General features: G+C 42.4%; 1 protein-coding gene across 1 annotated transcript; it reads right to left on the bottom strand.

The window, feature by feature from the left end:
- Nucleotides 1-1,499: 1,499 nt before the first annotated feature.
- hrob (homologous recombination factor with OB-fold) lies at nucleotides 1,500-19,702 on the bottom strand. The gene is made up of 10 exons (XM_084328728.1): nucleotides 19,574-19,702; nucleotides 19,200-19,244; nucleotides 18,120-19,076; nucleotides 17,556-17,639; nucleotides 16,483-16,617; nucleotides 14,828-14,936; nucleotides 9,868-9,953; nucleotides 4,008-4,130; nucleotides 2,300-2,495; nucleotides 1,500-1,774 (listed from the first exon to the last, which is right to left on the bottom strand). Exons 1-10 carry the CDS (start codon nucleotides 19,574-19,576, stop codon nucleotides 1,719-1,721), a joined length of 1,794 nt encoding a protein of 597 aa, XP_084184854.1. The 5' UTR covers nucleotides 19,577-19,702; the 3' UTR covers nucleotides 1,500-1,718.
- Between the last annotated feature and the right edge of the window lie 356 nt (nucleotides 19,703-20,058).

The following is a 20,058-nucleotide window of genomic DNA, read 5'->3' as shown; positions in this document are numbered from 1 at the left end:
TCTCAAATGCCAACTGAATTAAATTGGCCTTGCGTCGATGAAGCATACTAAGGCGATGTTCTGTAAAGACGTTCTTGAGGGTAGAAAACGAATTCTCACAGAGTGCCGTACTAGCTTCAGTAGTGTTGTTGTTGACATAAGTGCCCACTAGGGCTGTCCCCGACTAAGGATTTGGATAGTCGACTTTGATTGACAAAAAAAAAAAATTTACCAGGGTGGGCACAGCTAACTTGGTGGGCGGGCCCGGCCCCCTAATGCCCGGGTCTGAACCTTAACCAACTTCGAAAGAGTGCCTAAGCTTAACCGGGGAAAGAACTTGCCGTCACACGATTGGTGCGACCAGAAACATCAGTGGCCAATCAGAGCGCAAAAAGGGAACGCGGAAGCATGCACCGTTTGGGTTAAGAATACAGGCAGCCTGGTTACCAGATCAGGTTCCATTCAACCTTTTCCTGAACACGAGTTCAAGTTTTGTTTTATTTGTCACATACAGTACATGTACATTACAGTGAAATACTTGGTTCTGTATGAGCCCCGAGAATGTGCTTCATACAGTAAAAAAGTCAAAAGAATAAAGTCAAATATACAAACTAAAGTACAAAATGCTAACTTTTTTAAATGCTAAAATGATGTTGGGATGTAGTGCAAATATTTTTTTGTAATAAATAAATAGATACGAATATAGTGTTGTGTTAAAGTGTCTGAAACTGGCCGTTTGTGAGTCTTATTTACCCGACAGAATACGCTTCATAAGCACTATAGGACACACGTTCACAATGTACTTTCAAACGGGAATTACCGGTAATCAGAAAAGAAGACGGAAAATGAAACACATTTTGGAGAAACAAGGTTTTGAATTTTGATATGACAGCGGCATCTCTTTTAACATCATCTGAGAGACAGACAGCAGTGAAGAGTAGTCAGGGTTTGTGTTCCAGTCGGATCCCGCTGCTAAAGCCTTGATAAAACCCCATTAGTCAGGCTGTGCCTCCCTCAGATGATCCTCCCTGGACAGCGCTGGGTAAATACAGTTGGCCAGGCTGATGGAAGGGGCTTCAACTGCACACAGACTGGCCCCCCGCTGTCCCAGGCCTTGACACACTCTTAATGCATGGTAATCACAGAACCAGTGTATCCAGTGGGCTTTGAGGTCGGGACAAAGACATGAAAATAGAAACGGAAAGAAATAGAAAAATTCAAGTCTCCAGGCTAGACGGATGCTTCTTCAGACGTTTACTTGGGATTACAATTACAGAAAAGCACAGTGATTTAGCAATTTACACATCTTAAATATTACATATCATTTGATATAAATATATACTTATTTGCAGCCTTCCTAAAATGCCACAATAAAAAGAGGAATTCAAATCAACAAAGTGGATTTGTGGAGGCGTTTAATTCTTTGAGCAGATGTTGATAACTATTTACACTCTTACAACACAACATATCCAGTAATTATGGTTGCACAGAAATTCCAGAGTAGAAAACAAAATCGGACCATATTTATTGAGTCTATGATGTATTTTAAACTGGACAAACTTTCTTTTAATATACAGAAACAGAAAATCTTTTTCACTATATACATATTGTACAAGATGTTTTGTGCTCATGATTCTATGATCGGAATAAATCATGACTTGACTGAGGAGATGGATGCAAAGTTGAACCGTAGCCAGCCATGTGAAATAGCCAAACTCCAAAGCTCGCTGAAGACGATGTCAAAGGCTGTACGCTTCCTCGGGTAACTCTCCCAGGAGTTCGTCCAGGTCATCATCTGTAAAACAGAGCAGAAAAGTCAAACAAAGACAAAGACAAACAAAGATGAACACCCCTCACTTTTTCCCATTCCAGACGTTTCAACGGGACCATTATCGATTAGGGAGGGGCAAACCTCATAACATATGATTATTATGATATTGTTTTTACTTAATACTAGCGAATGTGAGATAATCAAACAAGAGAGCTATGCTGGCTGCTGTCATTGCCAACCGCTAGATATTTAGGAGTCAAAGCAAGCGCTCTTTCTTTATCTTTCACTTCTGTTCTCCCAGCTGTTAACAGACTGTTATGCTACCTGGCAAGTGAGCTGTACCCAGCATGCCGTTCAGTGGTGTAACAGTTAACAGAGTCCCTTCTTAATACACTGTACAGTGTAGGTGCCGGTAAAAAAGGGAAATATAATTTTTGAGACAAAACAATATTCGCATTAACAATTATATTTTTTCTTTATAATTTAACCACTATTTGAATATTCGAAAATGTATGCCCATCACTATTATTGATTGTGAAAAAGCCCCACCTGCATCCCAGGTGGGGTACGACGCCGGAGCTGCTGGGTTTCCAGCTGGCGTTTCAGGGGTCCCGCTGGAGTGGCCTCTACAGTCTGCTGGAACTGGACCTGCCTCCCCGCTGTTCTCCTCCTCCTCCTCCTCGAACACCAGATGCATCTGAGACATGTGGCCATCAGGGACACCGGGAGACGACAACACAGGCTCCTAAATAGAGAAGCTGCTATTAAGGGAACAGCTAGGGTTGCCTACTTTCTCACTACCAAATATGTGACAAAAGGCCTGAAGAAGACACAGAATACATGCACAGTGTTTCTGGGGGCATGCTTTAACCGTCTGTAGTGTGGTGGTGAAAGGGTTAGCCTTCTGTATTGTCACAGTGAAAGGGTTAACCCTTTGGTAGTGTGGTAATGAAAGGGTTAAAGTAGCCTCTCTCAGGCAGCCATGAAATAACACCAAATTACTCCATCTGGTTCTCCACAGGAAAAATAAGTCCATGGGACCATTGTATGTGCATGTGCAATCTTACCAGGTAAAACAGTCAACAAAATGTTGAACTTGCACTTTTTTTTAAGACAATTTTACCGACTTGATCATAACAATAGTTTGAACTGAACAATGGGCTTGTCAGCTAAACAGCAAACTCTTACTTATTATTATGACTCATCTCTCTCTCAAAGTTCTTGTTTGAGAGACTGTCTATTGACAATCACTCAATATCAGCAGCATTACAGCAAACACAATAATTTGATAGGAATACAAAAGGAAACACGTGTGAAATAAACAGAATTATATAGAAGGGAAATAAACAACATTTGAATGATCCATCTTGATTTTAATTTGGCATGAGCCAGGGTCAAATGACGACAAACTGCGTTGTCCATGGTCCTTAAAAAACAGCATACTGTCTCCTCTCCACTCCTTATCACAAAGCATTTGGCAGTCAGTCAATATTCGGGACAAGGGAAGTCCTGTATAGGACAAACCAATTTAGCCCAATTTGCGGGATGTCCTGGCTAATGCAGTACAGTTGGCACCCCTAGGAACAGCTGACACAGGCTGACACAGGCCATGTTCTACAGGAGGGCAAAGGAAGGCATCGCATTAGCGATAGAGTGCCCGAATTCAAACGCCCCCTTAGTGATTTTGTTCTGCAAACAATGTTGCAGACATCTCTTGGGTACACCATTTGAGTCACGTGACTCAACGGTCATGGGTTTGATCCCTGTAATGTGTCCATTCTTGTTGAAGCAGCATTTAACTCTTTCACTACCACACTACCAAAGGGTTAACCCTTTCACTGCCACACTACAGAAGGTTGACCCTTTCACTGCCACACTACAGAAGGTTGACCCTTTCACTACCACACTACAGACGGTTAACAGTCTGTAGTGTGGTAGTGAAAGGGTTAACCTTATGTAGTGTGGTAGTGAAAGGGTCAACCTTCTGTAGTGTGGCAGTGAAAGGGTTAACCTTCTGTATTGTCGCAGTGAAAGGGTTAACCCTGAAACTGAACCCGTCTGCTTCAGGGGTGCCCTGCACTCCGTCCCCTCATGCTCATATGCACGTCTTTCTCAGTGGGATATGCAAAGAAATAAATCCCTACTCACACTGTAGTTGAAAAGAACATGTCCAAAGAATAAAAAACATTTAAAAAAGTGGGAACATTTTATTTTAATATAATCCAATTGGAGTCTTAAGTGTAGTGGTTTGACTCACCAGGACGGGTGGGCAGAGTTGACTGGCGGACAGGCAGTGTCCGTCAGGAGGATATATCTTCAGCAGGTTGTTGGGCGTGACGTTCAGGTAATGGTTACGGTGGGAGGGAGAGAACACGCCCACCTGTCCAGAGTCAACAGGAGAGGAATTAGTTGAAAGCTGAAGGAAAAACCCTCTGCAAGACCAGCGCCGCACGGGCAACAGTGTCCACACAGCACCGCTGCATACAGCCTTTGTGACCGATTCACTAACCACATACAGTCTGTTCACTAACCACATACAGTCTGCTTCACTAACCACATACAGTCTGCTTCACTAACCACATACAGTCTGCTTCACTAACCACATACAGTCTGCTTCACTAACCACATACAGTCTGCTTCACTAACTACATACAGCCTGCTTCACTAACCACATACAGCCTGCTTCACTACTAGTCAAATTTCCCACGGGATAATAAAAGTATTTCTATTCTATTCTAGCCACATACAGTCTGCTTCACTAGCCACATACAGTCTGCTTCACTAACCACATACCGTCTGCTTCACTAACCACATACAGCCTGCTTCACTAACCACATACAGCCTGCTTCACTAACCACATACAGCCTGCTTCACTAACCACATACAGCCTGCTTCACTAACTACATACAGCCTGCTTCACTAACCACATACAGCCTGCTTCACTAACCACATACAGCCTGCTTCACTAACCACATACAGCCTGCTTCACTAACCACATACAGCCTGCTTCACTAACCACATACAGTCTGCTTCACTAACCACATACAGCCTGCTTCACTAACCTCATACAGTCTGCTTCACTAACCACATACAGCCTGCTTCACTAACCACATACAGTCTGCTTCACTAACTACATACAGTCTGCTTCACTAACCACATACAGCCTGCTACACTAACCACATAGCTGTACTTCCCAGGCCCCGGTTGTTTTACCACAGTTGGCAAGATAGACTATCGAGGTAATTTGTTTTTGTGATCTATGGATAAGTATATTTTAGTTTATTCAGTTATTTAGGCTATTTATTTATAATTTACAGCAGTAAATAGGAGAAGAGCTCTTGTCCATTTTGGTTGAAATTGTGTCCAGCATCAGTAACAACAGACGCCCACTGTGGGGTTATGGACTCTTACTGTAGCTTACAATTACAACAAGTAAGATGGATGGATCCGGTAATGTGAACAGATACTACGGATGGGTCGCAAAAACACTGCCATGTGCAGACAGGATAAGGGCGACATTTTCAACTTGGTGTGAATCCTGAGAGAGACAATTCTAGACTGTAGCCTACTGTATGTCAATTTGACTGGCAATGTCCAATGGCTGTATGTCCAATGACTTTCTTGAATCTGTGGAGCATATTCGTTAGCATAAAACCTAAGAAACGAGTTTAAGTAAAAGAAAAATGGCATACATCTGTTTATTTGCAACTTATAAATGTACAAACCTTTAAAAAAAAGATTTTCCAGCACCCCTTTCTTCCCTTGCATTGAAAATGCCTTTGGTGGGTGTAGCAAAACACCAAATGTTAAATTAATGATTCCCCTCCCTGCCAGGCCGCCCCACACCCAAGAGTAAAAGAAAAAATGTGTCTCCAAAAAGCACAGCAAATTGATTAATCAGAGCTAATTAATTGCTTGTGTCTCTCCCTATGTGCCCAAATAAGTTTGGCTGCGGCCCGACTGCTGCAGGCAAGTCCACACATTATCCAAACCACTTTGTATGGACACAAAACTTGCCAGAGGAGCACAGTCCACTGTTATGAAGGAAAGGATGTAATTTTATCAGTTGTGGCATGTCTCTCTCTCTCTCTAAACTGATGACATCAATAATTGTTTTGGGATTGCTTGCCATCATGAAAAGGCATGGGGCAGCTGGGGTGGAAGGGGGCCACAATATAATTCATTTGAACAAATTCTATTTTACTTTGGACTTGTTCAAACTTGATTTTCAGAAAAAGTGACAGCCCTAATTACCATGGGTCGAATGAATCATAGTCATTGGTTTATTATCATGGGAAAAATATGAGTCTAAATTCTTAGTGTCATGGATCTATAATTTATTTTTCTATTTAATTTCAACCTTTATTTAAAATCGTAAGCTTCTGACTGAGGTTTCCCTCATTTACAGAAATGACTATTGTACAAATGTAAACAGTACATAATAGAAAGCAATATCCACAGAAAATGAAACAACATAATAAGTAATAAAGAAATAATAATAAAAAAATTTAAGAATAAGAAAATCGGCTAAAACAGTAGTCACACAATGGTCTGAATTTTAAATCATAGGTTTAAACATACCAAGAGAAGGGAGAACCTCCAACTTCAGTGAGAGTTGGAGGACATTCCAAGAGTTAAGAGGCATCAAAGGAAAAACAACGAGTTGCAAGTATCGTCATGGGTGCAATACTAATATGTACTGTATAATCCATTTGAATGGCAAGTCTTACTGTTCGTTCATATATCAGAATCAGAATGCAAAGGGGAATTTTGAGGCGGCGCGAATGCATACAAAGTCAATTGAAAGACGTGGACGGAGGCAAACTAACACAGCTTCGCTTTAGAGTTGAAAATATTTCAACTTGAGTGAGAAATTCACCAGGCGAGATGGAACAAATATAGGTATATCTTAACGATGAATATGAAACAGACTGCTATGAATGCTCTGTGGCATATAGATATTGAATAGGCTACATTTAGAAATGTCGTTTTTGTAAATGTCAACAATACCACTGTTCAAACACATTAGCATGTCTCCGCATCAGTTTTGCTAGTCATCAACTGTCAAACTAATGAGAGCAAAGCGAGACAATATTTCTCTTTGCTTCATATCTGAACTTCAAGTTTCAAGTTTCTTTATTAGTTGTCATATAGAAATACAGAATACTTTTATATGAAATGCTTCTTTCCGTTTTGCTCCTGAAAGTGCGCTATATAAAAGGATAGAATAGAAAGTCACCAACAGTTGGTACAAACAAAACCCTTAAAACTATAAAAATTAACAAAATGAAGCACAGTCTCGACGGAGCACACGGAGAGGCAGCCGGCCGTTGCGGCGCCATCACGGGTGTATGTGGTGTGGGGATGGCTGGTTTAAGCAGCCACACTGGCCCAGTGGCCCACGGTCAAGCTAATTAGACTTGTGTAAGAGTTGTTGCATCCCCCACACACAGAGAACTCTGTCTAGACAGCATGTTTCATCTGCTCCTGGCTTGTAAACATCTTACCACCGCTGTTCAATAAATATCTTCAACCATAAGCTAAAAATGTACCTCTTCACCTGAGCCTTTTAATGCACTCTGCCACTTACTCATTACATCCACAATATAATTATTGTACTGTAAATTATATGCTGCCATCTATTTTATACAAATGTCTCCACTTTATGCATTGGTTTTAGTCAATTCTCTGCTCATTTTATGCCCGTCTATTTTTATGCTCATTTTATGCCTATGTCTATTTTTGTCTAATTGCATCACTTTGGGCTGCAATTCTTGTATGGAGGATGCTATACAAAGCGTTTATTATTATTATTATTATTATTATTATTATTATTATTATTATTATTATTATTATTATTATTATTATTACCCGTGTCTCAGAGCCCCTAGAAGAGCCACTCAGGTGGCAGATGCCACTGTCACAGTGTAATCTATAGGCTTTTTCAATGGTAAGTCTTACTAGTATCATTGTCATGGTGTAGGCTGTTTCAATGGTAGGTCTTACTAGTATCATTGTCATGGTGTAGGCTGTTTCAATGGTAGGTCTTACTAGTATCATTGTCATGGTGTAGGCTGTTTCAATGGTAGGTCTTACTAGTGTCATTGTCATGGTGTAGGCTGTTTCAATGGTAGGTCTTACTAGTGTCATTGTCATGGTGCAATATGTGTAGGCTGTTTCAAAGGTAGGTCTTACTAGTATCAATGTCATGGTGCAATATGTGCAGTGGCGAATCCTTATGGAAGCCAACGGAAGCCATGCCTCCCTATTGAAATATGAATTCATATCAAATATGAAATATGAAAGAAAAAAAAAGAAAAAAAAAATATATAATTTTTTTTTAATATAGTTTACATTCTTTTTCATCTGTGTTATAATTTTTTTTTTTTTTTTTTTTTTTTTTTTAATGTCTCCCTCTTCTCCTTCTCACTCCCTCTAACACACTGTCAGCCTCACTATGCTCACTGCAGCTAGTATAGAGGAGAGGAGGCAGGGGGTAGGTCTCTTTCTCCAGGCTTCCAGCATGTGATTCATGTATCTAGAGTCCAAATCCGATCCTAGCCAATCAGATTCGAGCTGACTGCCACACCCTAAAAGTTTAAAACGGGGCTGTGAGGAAGACACATGAGTGTGGCCTCCCCTTTGCACTCAGCATATTTCCCCCCCTGGAGGCGGGGCAGGTCAGAACACGTCTGAACGTCAAACCCTCGCAGGATTGATTGAAAATGTTATTAACAGAGCGGGCACGTTCGAATCCTCTATTAGTGTATCTAACATTTAGCACTTTAATAGCAACTTATTTTCGCCGGCGGGACATTTACTGAGGACCAGCAGAGCACACCACTGTGGATATTATGATTTAACAAATCTATCTGGCAAGAGGAGGACCACATTATTGACCAGGTAAGCACTGAGCAGCCTGACTAAGGACTAACTAACGTTATCAGGCAAGCTTGTAGACCCTTTCATGACTGCAATGCAAGCCAGGGGCTGGAATACGCAGTCACTTATTCCTCGTAGTAGCCAGGTTAATGTGCACCATCAAGCACTGCTTAAAAGCTAGCGGTGGGTCCAAAATATATCGGATATAAATGTCAAAGGTACCCAGCGTTCCATTAGGGTTTCACACACAGATGCGGCAGGGTTTGAAAGCTCGGCGTTGCTAATAAACATTTAAAATTTTTTTTATAAACGAGTAAAACTGAGGCTGAAATGGCTGCTTCCTCATTTTACAGTAGGAGCGCTCTGATGGCTGGGCGCGCCGCGCAACAGACACGTGAATGAATGAATGAATGAAAACTTTATTTAACAGATTGCAGAATGGGTACAATACAGTACGGCTCAATACACACAATTGTTAAGGGGATGCAGACCAGAGAAATACGTTTGTCTTGTCTTGTTTGTCTAGACTCTAGACGTCATATTCTCTCCCGGCCGTATGTATATTTCTCTCCCACCCACCCACCCCCTCCTAATGTACAGTCTCCTCCCCATCATATACTCTGTCAGGATCTATGGGTAACAGTACTGTATATTTGAATATCGTATATGTCACAAATGTAACCATACTAAATACCTGTATGTCATGTATGTCCCTATGCCATAAATGTCATGATGTCTTGTATGTCATAAATGTCACTATGAATTGAAAATGGGGGACCCTGATGTAAACAAGACAAACATCTTTCTCTGGTCTGCATCCCCTTATACAATTGTGTGTATTGAGCCGTACTGTATTGTACCCATACTGCAATCTGTTAAATAAATAAAAAGAAAGTTTGACTGGCCGCCGAGCCATACATGGTGACTGCTTGACTTAAAAAAAAATATATATATATATATATTAATAAAAATGTTTAATCATTTTTTTTTTATTAATTTTTTTGGCTTCCCCTGTTATTTTACCCACGCGACGCCACTGAATATGTGTAGGCTGTTTCAATGGTAGGTCTAACTAGTATCATTGTCATGGTGTAATATGTGTAGGCTGTTTCAAAGGTAGGTCTTACTAGTATCATTGTCATGGTGTAATATGTGTAGGCTGTTTCAAAGGTAGGTCTTACTAGTATCATTGTCATGGTGTAATATGTGTAGGCTGTTTCAATGGTAGGTCTTACTTGTTTGAGCAGCAGCACAGCGCCGGCCTTGAGCTCAGCCAGTCTGTCCTCTAGCAGCCGCCTGTGCACCGTTCCTTGGATCTCTCCTACAGTAATACAGGAAAAGACACACACACACACACACAACCCCCAAGCGTAAGTATAATATATATATACAATTATATATTATGTTAGGGATGGGCACGAGTAAAGTTTTCCCAGATCGAGTACTCGCATGAATTACTTGACTAGTGCTTGAGTAATTGTTTAGGGAAATCATTTTTTAGAACGCATCTTAAAGCACATGCCAGCAGCAATAACGAGATATTGCACTGAGTCACACACACACAATTATATTATGTCTCACTCCGCGGACATAATGCACATATGCAATCAATATACCCCAATGCTTAATGCGCATAGTCAGTCAAAACAGTCAGTTACCATTTGTAATAATTACATTACCTCCACTCTCTGTCTGCAACAGCTCACCGCTCATGGAACAGCATGTCCGTATCAATACTAGTCTATGAACACTAGTCTATGACCCAGCACACCCCCTGTTTCAGCCCCTGCCCTCAGGTAGGCGCTTCAAGTCAATCTTTTCAAAAACCACCCGCTTCAAGGACAGCTTCTTCCCAACCGCCATTCGGACCCTGAACTCCCTTGGCCCCCCTCTCCCCCTTACACTAACCAAGCTCCTGACCAGATGGACTAGACTCTTCCGTGTGTTTATGTTGTGCTGTGCTGTATTTATGTATTTATTGTGTCATGTTGTGCTGTATTATGTATACATTTTTTTTTTAATCAAATATTTTTATTTTATTTTTCTCTTTTTTTTTCAAACATGAAACAAAACATATATCACATACAATACAATAATACATAAAAAGACTTCCCAAGACAATAACTTAACACCACATGACAAGACAATAACTGATACAGACTGTACAGTGATCATCCTACATGGACACTCGCTCGTTCTCTTCCCCCCCCTCCCCCGCTCACCCATGGACCTCAACATGAGTCACACTCACAATACATTATTCAGTAAAAAAAAAGAAGAAAAAAAATCCCAAACTTATATGCGTTCTTTTAACTTTGCCACTGCAGCCAACCAAATTGTGATATTAGATTCCTTAACCCCTACAACACGTGCCGTGGATATCTCCAAATAGATCACATCAAGGTAGGTGAGAAACCATACCTTCGGGCAGAGTTTGTCTGGGTGAAACCAACGTGAGGCAATAAAAAAAATTGCGGCTGTGAGGCCGGCCAGGATGAGTCTTTTCACCTGTATAGAGGTCGGCAATTGAGAGAGATCATTCAATAACAATACAGAAGGAGATACAGGTATGGTTAAAGAGAAAATGTCTGAGAGCTGATATGTAACATTTTCCCAAAAACTCACAACAGGAGGGCATTCCCAGTACATATGCATAAATGTACCTGTGGCGCCGTTTGGACACAAGGTACATAAAGAGTCAAGTCTGAGACCCATTGAATTCAATCGTCTAGGGGTTAAATAAGTCCTGTGAATAAAATTTAGGTGAATCTGTTGGTGATCTGGGTTGTGTGAGGATAACTGAACATTTTCCCAGACTGCATCCCAATCAAAATCTACATCCAACTCCGGGACATCCTTTCTCCAAATCGTATCCAGGGGAAGGTCTTTATACGAGGACATGAGTAAATGGCGATAAAAGTCAGAAACAAAGCCTCGCCCTCTCGGTGTCTCTTTGTCATAAAAGAATTTGTGAAAGCGGTGATGCACTAGTGGAGCGTCCCATGGCACGCCATGAGCCTTCAGAGCTGCTCTTATTTGTAATTAAAAGAAAAAAGGAGGTTCCGGGGAGATCATATCCGTTGGATATATCCTGAAAAGAGCGGAGACCAGAGTTATCGAAGATATCCCCCAATGTGTGTATGTCTTTCTTTTCCCATCTAGGGTATCTAATAGGTTGTTGTCCAATAAGGAGAAGATTGTTATTAAATAGGGGGAATGCGTGTGCCATTGATGGCGTTTTGTACCCACTTTCTGAGTGTCACGCCAAGTCTGGATCACATGTGTGATAAGAGGGCCAAATCGTAATTTACATTGTTTAATTGATATGTTGGTATACACAATATCCTGAAGTCTATGTATCCATTTGTATCTATGTTCCAGTTTCATGTATTGTAGAGCTATTACACTCTGTACCGATCAAGAATACCACCAACCTGGTTGTGTGGCAATAAAGGAATCTTGTATCTTGTTCAACGCAACAACGTTTTCAGTCACGGTTACACTCTCATGCTCCAGCTGACCAGTGTTTTCTAGGGCTGACCTTCAAAGCTTTTTTTGGCAATCGAAGCTTCGGGGCCGAGCTTCGATTTTAATTCGAAGCTTCAAAAAAATATTAAAAAAAATAATAATATATGGTAAATTTTTTTTAATCTTATGTTGTGGGACTTGTACAGCACGTTGGTAAACTTTGTTGTTTTTAAATGTGCTCTATAAATAAAGTGGATTGGATTAATTAATTAAGTAGCCCCTTTCGTGACTGTGACGCAGCCAACAAGGTTTCACTCGGCTGTGTGATTTAATTCAAGGTGGATCGCTGTTGTCGTTTGAACAACTTCAGATTTCATGGGAACTACCAATCCCCCAAATCAAGAATGTTTAAGATGAATGAAGTAAGATTTTGATTATTTGAAATATGGCCTGTGTAGAATAAACTATGCACAGAATTATGTCAGTTTACAAGGTCCGGATTCTACATGGTCCGGCAATGTAGACCTTGTAGACTCCACTACAGACAAATTATCAGTGAATGTTCATGCATTTTTAAGAAGGGCTACTTCCACAAAAAAACAAAGAACTCACCAAAACATCTCAGTAGCACCTTATCTAGGGATGGGTACCTTTCACATTTGAACCGATACCGGTACCGGTACCTGTGAATCGATACCGGTACCCAACGTTACCTTTTTTCGGTACTTTAGTCTCAAGAAATTTAATTTACCTACCTCAGTCGTAAAAAAAAATCCAAACTTCAAATAACTACAATTTCGACAGTTTTCGGCTCGTCATTGCTCCGACTGCTTTGTTGTTGAATCAAGTCAAATCCTAGGTAAGCATATATTGTGCGTGTGAACGTTGACATGAAAAGAAAAAAGTAAAAAAATAATAATAAAAGAATGTATTTTTTTTATCTTTTTTTAGTTTCTCACTTGATTTGATACTCGGTAGTACCGACGTGTTTCGGTTCGGTACCTCAAAAGTACCGAATTCGGTACCCATCCCTAACCTTATCTAAATGTTCTATTTCATATATGGAGATTCATATTCATTTATGTATTGCATGCATTTCTACATTTTATTTCCTATTTTGTTTATTCATCCCAGTATCTTTCTTTCTTATGTGTGGAATTCTACAAGGCATGTATGTGTTTGAGGATGATATCCTTCAAACAGGCAATAGTGATGATATAATTTGGGAAGTGCTGAGCTGGGTTACTTTCCTCCAGTGTATTTGTCCCCCGGCCCCACCCAATGCGCGCCCGTGCGCGGACACACGCGCACACACACACACATCGAAGTAAAAAGAAAAACTTTAACTTTGATTTTTTTTTTATGTTCGAAGCTTGTGCCATCGAACAAAGCTTCGAAGTATTTAAGACAGCCCTAGTGTTTTCCTGCAACAACTCACAGGATTTCAGAGTGGGATTTCCGTTTCAGTGGCACAAACGAGCACTTTTTGAGCACCCTCAAAAAGAGTGAAAACAGCGAGTACTCAAGTAATTGATTACTCACACCCATCCCTACAACGCCCGATCCCCACCAATCAGTTTCCCACCCCCTAATACTGCCAATGTGTATTAGTACGGAAGACCAGCTAAACTGAAAGCAATGTGGAGCGCTGGGTTCGAACAGGCGAACCCAGCGTCTCCAGTATTCGTGGTGAGCGCCGTGCCCACTGCACCACGTAGCCGCCCAAACACAGATAATATTCAACAGAATTTCTCACGTTTGTTCAGGACATTGAAGTCCTCCAGGACACGTGGAGTGCCACCAATTCTTTTCTAAAAGGAAACCCTGAGGTACATTATAGATTTGAAGTCTTGCGTCGCCTCGGAAGCGCGTAATACCCACTCAATTCTGTTGCTGATCCATGCTATTGAACCACTAATAAGCATTTAACTCCTTTGTGGAGTAGAGCATCTACTATTAGGGTGTATAATCAGTCTCCACCAAGCTGCTGGGTCTCTGGAGGGCGAGGCACCCTGCTTGACCTCGGATCGGCTCGCTTGGTGGATAAGAGAAAGGGGTGAGAGCAGAGAGAAAGTAGAAAGCTGAAGAGGGAGAGAGGGAATTAAATATGGATGGCCACTGAGCTGTGTGTGTATAATTAAGCATATTACAATGGCTGAACTCTGGTCTCCTACTGTGTGGAGCTCAATCGATAGTTAAAAAGAGGCTGTGAGGTTATTTCAATGAGTCCAGGGCGTTGCAGATTATGTTGCAGGCGGAGCGGGATCAGCAGTATTCTTAGCAAGGGTATCTGCAGGTTTATTTAAATTTAAGACTTTTTAATACTACAAAATTGAATACCAATTTCACGACCATACTCGCAAAAGAAACCAAAAACACTGAACTGGTGGCTGCACTTGCGCGCCAATTTAAATTCTCACGCGTTCCATACAAGCTCTCGCCAGACGCACCAAGCTCCTGGCAGCCCCGCAAAAAAACTACTTCAATAGAAAAACATGTAATATATTTGATATTATTTGATATTATTTAATCTCTTGACAGCCGGGCTGCCCCCCAAAAAATTTTATACCCGAATTTAATACTTTTAGTTTTTAAGTTTTGAATTTAATCCTTTTTTCCCCCAGAATGTCCCCAAGGGGATCAATAAATAAAATAGACAAGATAAATATCTTAAGACTTTTTAATACCCTGCAGAGACCCTGTTAGTGAAGTGTGTGTGTGTCCTACCTGTCGGGTCCCTGAAGACGGCCTTGGCGTCGGCGTGTGTGTTCAGGATGCTCTTCAGCATCACCGCCATGTTGGGGACCTTGTTCCTGGTCAGCTGCTTCAGGGCAGCCTGAGGGGGGATGGGTACAGAGGAGGAGACGGTGGGATGAGACCCCCCACACACACACACACAGTAGAAACCCCCACACTGGAGGCCTCAGAGCAAGTTCGAACAACTGTTACTCGGCAATCGTTTGCCAATTAACCGCTGATCAATTATTCATGCGGAACTGCCACCGGTGGCGACACATTAGGACAGTGAAGAAACAATAGAATGTCCATTAGAGCGATTGATGAGTGATCGTTCTGGGGATAATTAGAACGCGGCACTCCGGTCGCGAGGCTCTTGTCATGTTAAGTAAAATTTTGAGCTACTTGTACTTTAGGTGAGTATTTTCATTTTGGGGAACTATATACTTTTACTCCACTACATTTCAAAGGAAATATTGTACTTTTTACTCCACTACATTTGTCTCAAACCATCCAGTTACTTTGAAGAAAAAGATTTTGCATAGAAAACGTGGCAACGATTTATGGAGATTATTAGGGCTGTCTTAAATACTTAGAAGCTTCGTTCGATGGGCATGGGATTCGAATATGAAAATTAAAAAAATATATATATGTATGAATTTTTTTATTTATTTATTTATTTTTTGCAAAATCAACTCTGCCTCTCTTTGTTAACTACAACAAGCAATGCCGTTTGTTATTTAAGATGAGGTCGGACTCTGCACTGACAGATTTGTGTTCATTGTGCTGCTTTTATAAAGCCTCAAATGACGGCTTACAATATTTTATGAAAGCAAAGTGTTTCGTTTGTCTAAGATTTAAACTTTACAGCACTGACAAAGTTGAACAAAGTGCTGTACAAGTCCCACAACATAAAAAAATGTAAATAAAAAAAGTTTAAAAAAATATATATATATATATATATTAATTAATAATTTTTTATTTATTTATTTATTAATTTTTTTCGCTGCTTCGAATTAAAATCGAATCTCGGCCCTGAAGCTTCGAATTCCAAAAAAAATATCGAAGGTCAGCCCTAGAGATTATATACTTTAATATTTGAAGCCTGTCAAACTTCAAGAGGACGTAATCAGAGAAGCATAACTGGACCACATACCACTTTAACATAACCTTTAATCAGAACAGCATAACTGGACCACATACCACTTTAACATAACCTTTAAATCAGAGCAGCATAACTGGGCCACATACCACTTTAACATAACCTTTAATCAGAGCAGCATAACTGGACCACATACCACTTTAACATGACCTTCAGAGGTCAATGGATTGAGGATCAAATGCTCAGAAGCACTAGAATACACAAACATCATGTAGAATGCAATACTTTTACTTTAGATACTTACCGGTAAGTACATTCAATAGCAAATACTTCTGTACTTTAACTTAAGCAGAATTTTGAATGGAGGACTTTTACTTTGACCAGAGTACTCATTTATCTGGGTATTTCTACTTTCACTTAAGTAAAGGAACGGTGTACTTCTTCCACCACTGGTGATTTATATAGCGTGCTGTACAGTAAACAACAAAAGGACAGGCGGTGGATTAAAATAATGACACACGATTGGTTGAAAAGTGAGGGTTACCTTGCGAAGCACCATCACGACACTGTATGAGTGCAGGAAACAGGAGGGATTCCTTTCATCCAGTCCCATCTCTGCCTTCATCACCGCCCACGGCCCGCCGCTGAACTCGTCTTCATCGCCCTGGGAGCTGGGAGCCTGTGAATTGTGTTTATACACACAGAGAGAAAGCACTCGGCGTATGAGAAACCCCTGTTCTGATGCGACGAGTGGGCTGTCAGGAGCCAGCTGCGTCAGCCGTCTCATCGATGTGCATCACGGATCACGCATCGAGACTCGTTTATACTTCCCTGTGATGAGAATATGGTAATGTTGACCTTTGAGAGTTATTGCTTGGCGCCATGTTGACGGTTCCACCTTGACAACATAGACAACACACACATTCTAAAAGGACCCAGGTTGATTTCCTGTTGCAGTCTTTGCCAATATCAATAGCTGACGGGGAACAAACGTAAAGAGTCTAAGCAAGCTGTTACCCTGGCAACGCAATTGATCATCTTATGTCTCACACTCAGGTTTGGTTCCTTTCCACCCTGTCCCCGGTTTTCCCCTAGTCACCTGGCTAATTTGCCTCCCCGTCGTTGGAAAAATCAACAGGATCTAACATCACTAACATGGAGTTAGTTGGCTACTGCTGAGTGAAGTGGGGAATCCTGATTACGTAGACGTGTTTTCAAATCCTGTTTCAGATTGTGATGTCACACAATTTCCCCTAGCAATGGGGCCCCGCCCCCTTTTCTCGTTACTAAGTGACACGATACCATGGCAACAGCAGTCTGGTCTCTGACACACTAAATGTCCCTTTTCTCCCCATAGCTCTCCGACCAAACCTCCCCCCACCAGTACTATCAGTTGTTGATGTTACCAACCTGCCGACGACCTTGGAGCCCAGCCCATGGCCCTATTAGCCTGTGGCTTCCCAGTCTAACTTGAAAGCACACACCACTAATACTGTTCTCCTCATCTGAGATCTAATAGCAGATGCTGTCATCCACTGATATGTACAGTATATACACATTGAAAGGCCATTTCTATCAATAGGCAGTTACCAGACACAACAACTTGGATTACCTCACCTGGCTTGGTAATCGAGCTACAGCGCCATGAGCAGGAGTCTGAGGGATGGATACAACAATGTCATCCAGGCTCTGCCCAAGAGGCTGCCGTAAGGGAGGGAGAGGGAGAGAGAGCAAGAGAGAGCGATAGAGAGAGAGAGAGAGAAGGCGAGGGAGAGCGAGAGATAGAGCGAGGGAGAGTGAGGGAGAGAGGGCAAGAGAGAGAAAACGAGGGAGAGAGAGAAAGGGAGGGGGGAGAGAGAGAAATGGGGGAGAGAGAGAGAGAAAGGGGGAGAGTGAGGGAGAGAGGGAGAGAGAAAGAAAGAGAGAGAGCGGGGGGAGAGAGAGGGGGGGGGAGAGGAAGAGAGGGAGGGGGAGAGAAAAAAGAAGAGGAGAGAGAGAGATGTTAAGTATTATCAATATATGCCAATCTAAAATCTGACCAAAGGTTGATCACGCAAATGAGACAGGACAGCTCCAAGCTGACACAGACATTAACAACATCCAGAAAGCAACTGAGATACAGTAAAATTCTCCTATAGACAATTCAAAACACATCCACCATGGTGGCTGAAGGAGACGCACCTGTTGTGGCAGGAGTCCAGCAGGACCAGGGAAGCGCCGTGTCTTGGCACGGCCGGGGTCCGAGCGAGGCCTCCTGTTGGGGGTCTTATTAGAGGCAGACACCAGCTGGACTAGGTGATTGGTGAAGACAGGCGTGTGGAGACCGGGGGAGGTCATGGGGGTGGGGGGCCCCGGGGATATGGGCTCAAACAGGCTGCGGCCGCCCTGGGGGGACGGCCCTGAGGTCGCCCATGTTCTTCGTGGCTGGTGAGGTGGGAGCCCTCTGGGCCTGGGAAGGGGGCTGCGGTAGGGGGAGGCTGAGGTGAGGCCGGGGAAAACACCAGGGCTCTGGGGAGGGGGCCCTGGAGAGGGCAAGGAGACAGTGGATGAGGACCTTAGCGGTGTGTTGCTACTAGACAAACTAGATATCTGGTTTGGAGTCCTTATCCCTCTCGGACTACTACTAGACGCACTCTGTGCCCCACCACAGGTGGAGGGCCGCAGCCGCTTGGATCCAGTCTCGATCCTGGCCACAACCGGAGCGGGTACATGAAATGTCTGAGGGACATGGGTTGCAATCCCCATCTGTGGATCACTCTCATCCAGGTCTGCCAAGTCAATATCCCAATCATCAAAGTCATCCTGGGGTACAAAGGCCTTCTGCTGTCCTCCCGTGTGAGACAGGAGAGAGGAGGAGGAGGGAGGAGGAAGAGGGGTGGAACGCTGTTGAGCAGACGTGGACAGCTGTCTCAAACCCCAAGCCACAGTCGGTCCAGCAGCAGTAGTCTGTGTTGTCGTGTTCTCTGATCCCACACCACCATGCGAGGCAACTGATCGTTCTCCATTTGGCTGGAGGGAGACTGCATTCTGTCCGTTGTAGGCAGCAGAGGAAGCACGCAGTTCACAGGATGGGGCTGCGGCCGCTGCACTGGGAGGTTTAGATACTGGTGAGGTAGTCCAGTCTGTACCTAGCAGGTCCTGTAGAACACACACACACACAAAGGGGGGGGGGGGGGGGGGGGGGGGGCATTGTACGTTATAGAATGCTAACTGCTTAAGTCATTATTACAATCAGGTGTGATAAAGTTGGGTTGAAATCACCTCATCATCAAAGTCCTCCCCAACGCTGAAACTCAACTTGCACGTCTAAAAAAAAGAGGGTAAAAGACAGTAAAGGATGTTTTTATATTTGCAAGAAATAGTCAGATGCTAGTAGTCATCTCTGATTCATCACAAGGCGGTCAGATGTTGTCTGTAATACAAGGTAAGCTAATAATATTGTGACAAGTTAGCTTGTTGTAGCTGAACTTGATTGATTGATTGCTTGAACATTTTATTAACAGATTGCAGAATGGGTACAATACAGTACAGCTCAATACACACAATTGTTAAGGGGATGCAGACCAGAGAATGACTTTCGTCTTGTTTACATCAGGGTCCCCCATTTTCAATTAATAATGAACTGGCTCACTTACCATTGCGGTCGTGATGAAGGCGCTATCTGATCAGTTTCGACAGATACACAAAATAATGAGAGCCACCGAGCATCATTCAATAATATACGACACTGTCTCCGTCCGTCAGTAACACAACTTCAAAAAGACATCGCCATGTTGTTTGCTTGCGAGTGTGTTTTGCTCTTGGCGCCGCCACGTTCAAGCAGAACGTGCCTACGTATCAATGTTTACTTGACGTGCCTGCGTCATCAATGTTTACTTGACGTGCCGTGGAGAGAGGAGAGGGGAGATTCAACGTTAGTCTTCTGGATCCACCTCAGCTGAACCATTTCTGCCCTTTTTCAAATGTCAGGATTCTATGATTCTATCCAAGGGAGTCGCCTCAACGTCAGGTACTATAAAGTGTGAAGGGCAAAAGTTGGCGATTCAGGGATCCATGCATCCAGCCTACGGGAGATTAACACTGGGATAACACTGCCATCTAGTGACCATTTTTGGGTAAG

Source organism: Notolepis coatsorum (genome assembly GCF_963971535.1).
Source record: "Notolepis coatsorum genome assembly, chromosome: 14".
Lineage (NCBI taxonomy): Eukaryota > Metazoa > Chordata > Actinopteri > Aulopiformes > Paralepididae > Notolepis > Notolepis coatsorum.
The sequence above is the reverse complement of the archived record's forward strand: the minus strand, read 5'-3'. Positions and strand labels throughout refer to the sequence as shown.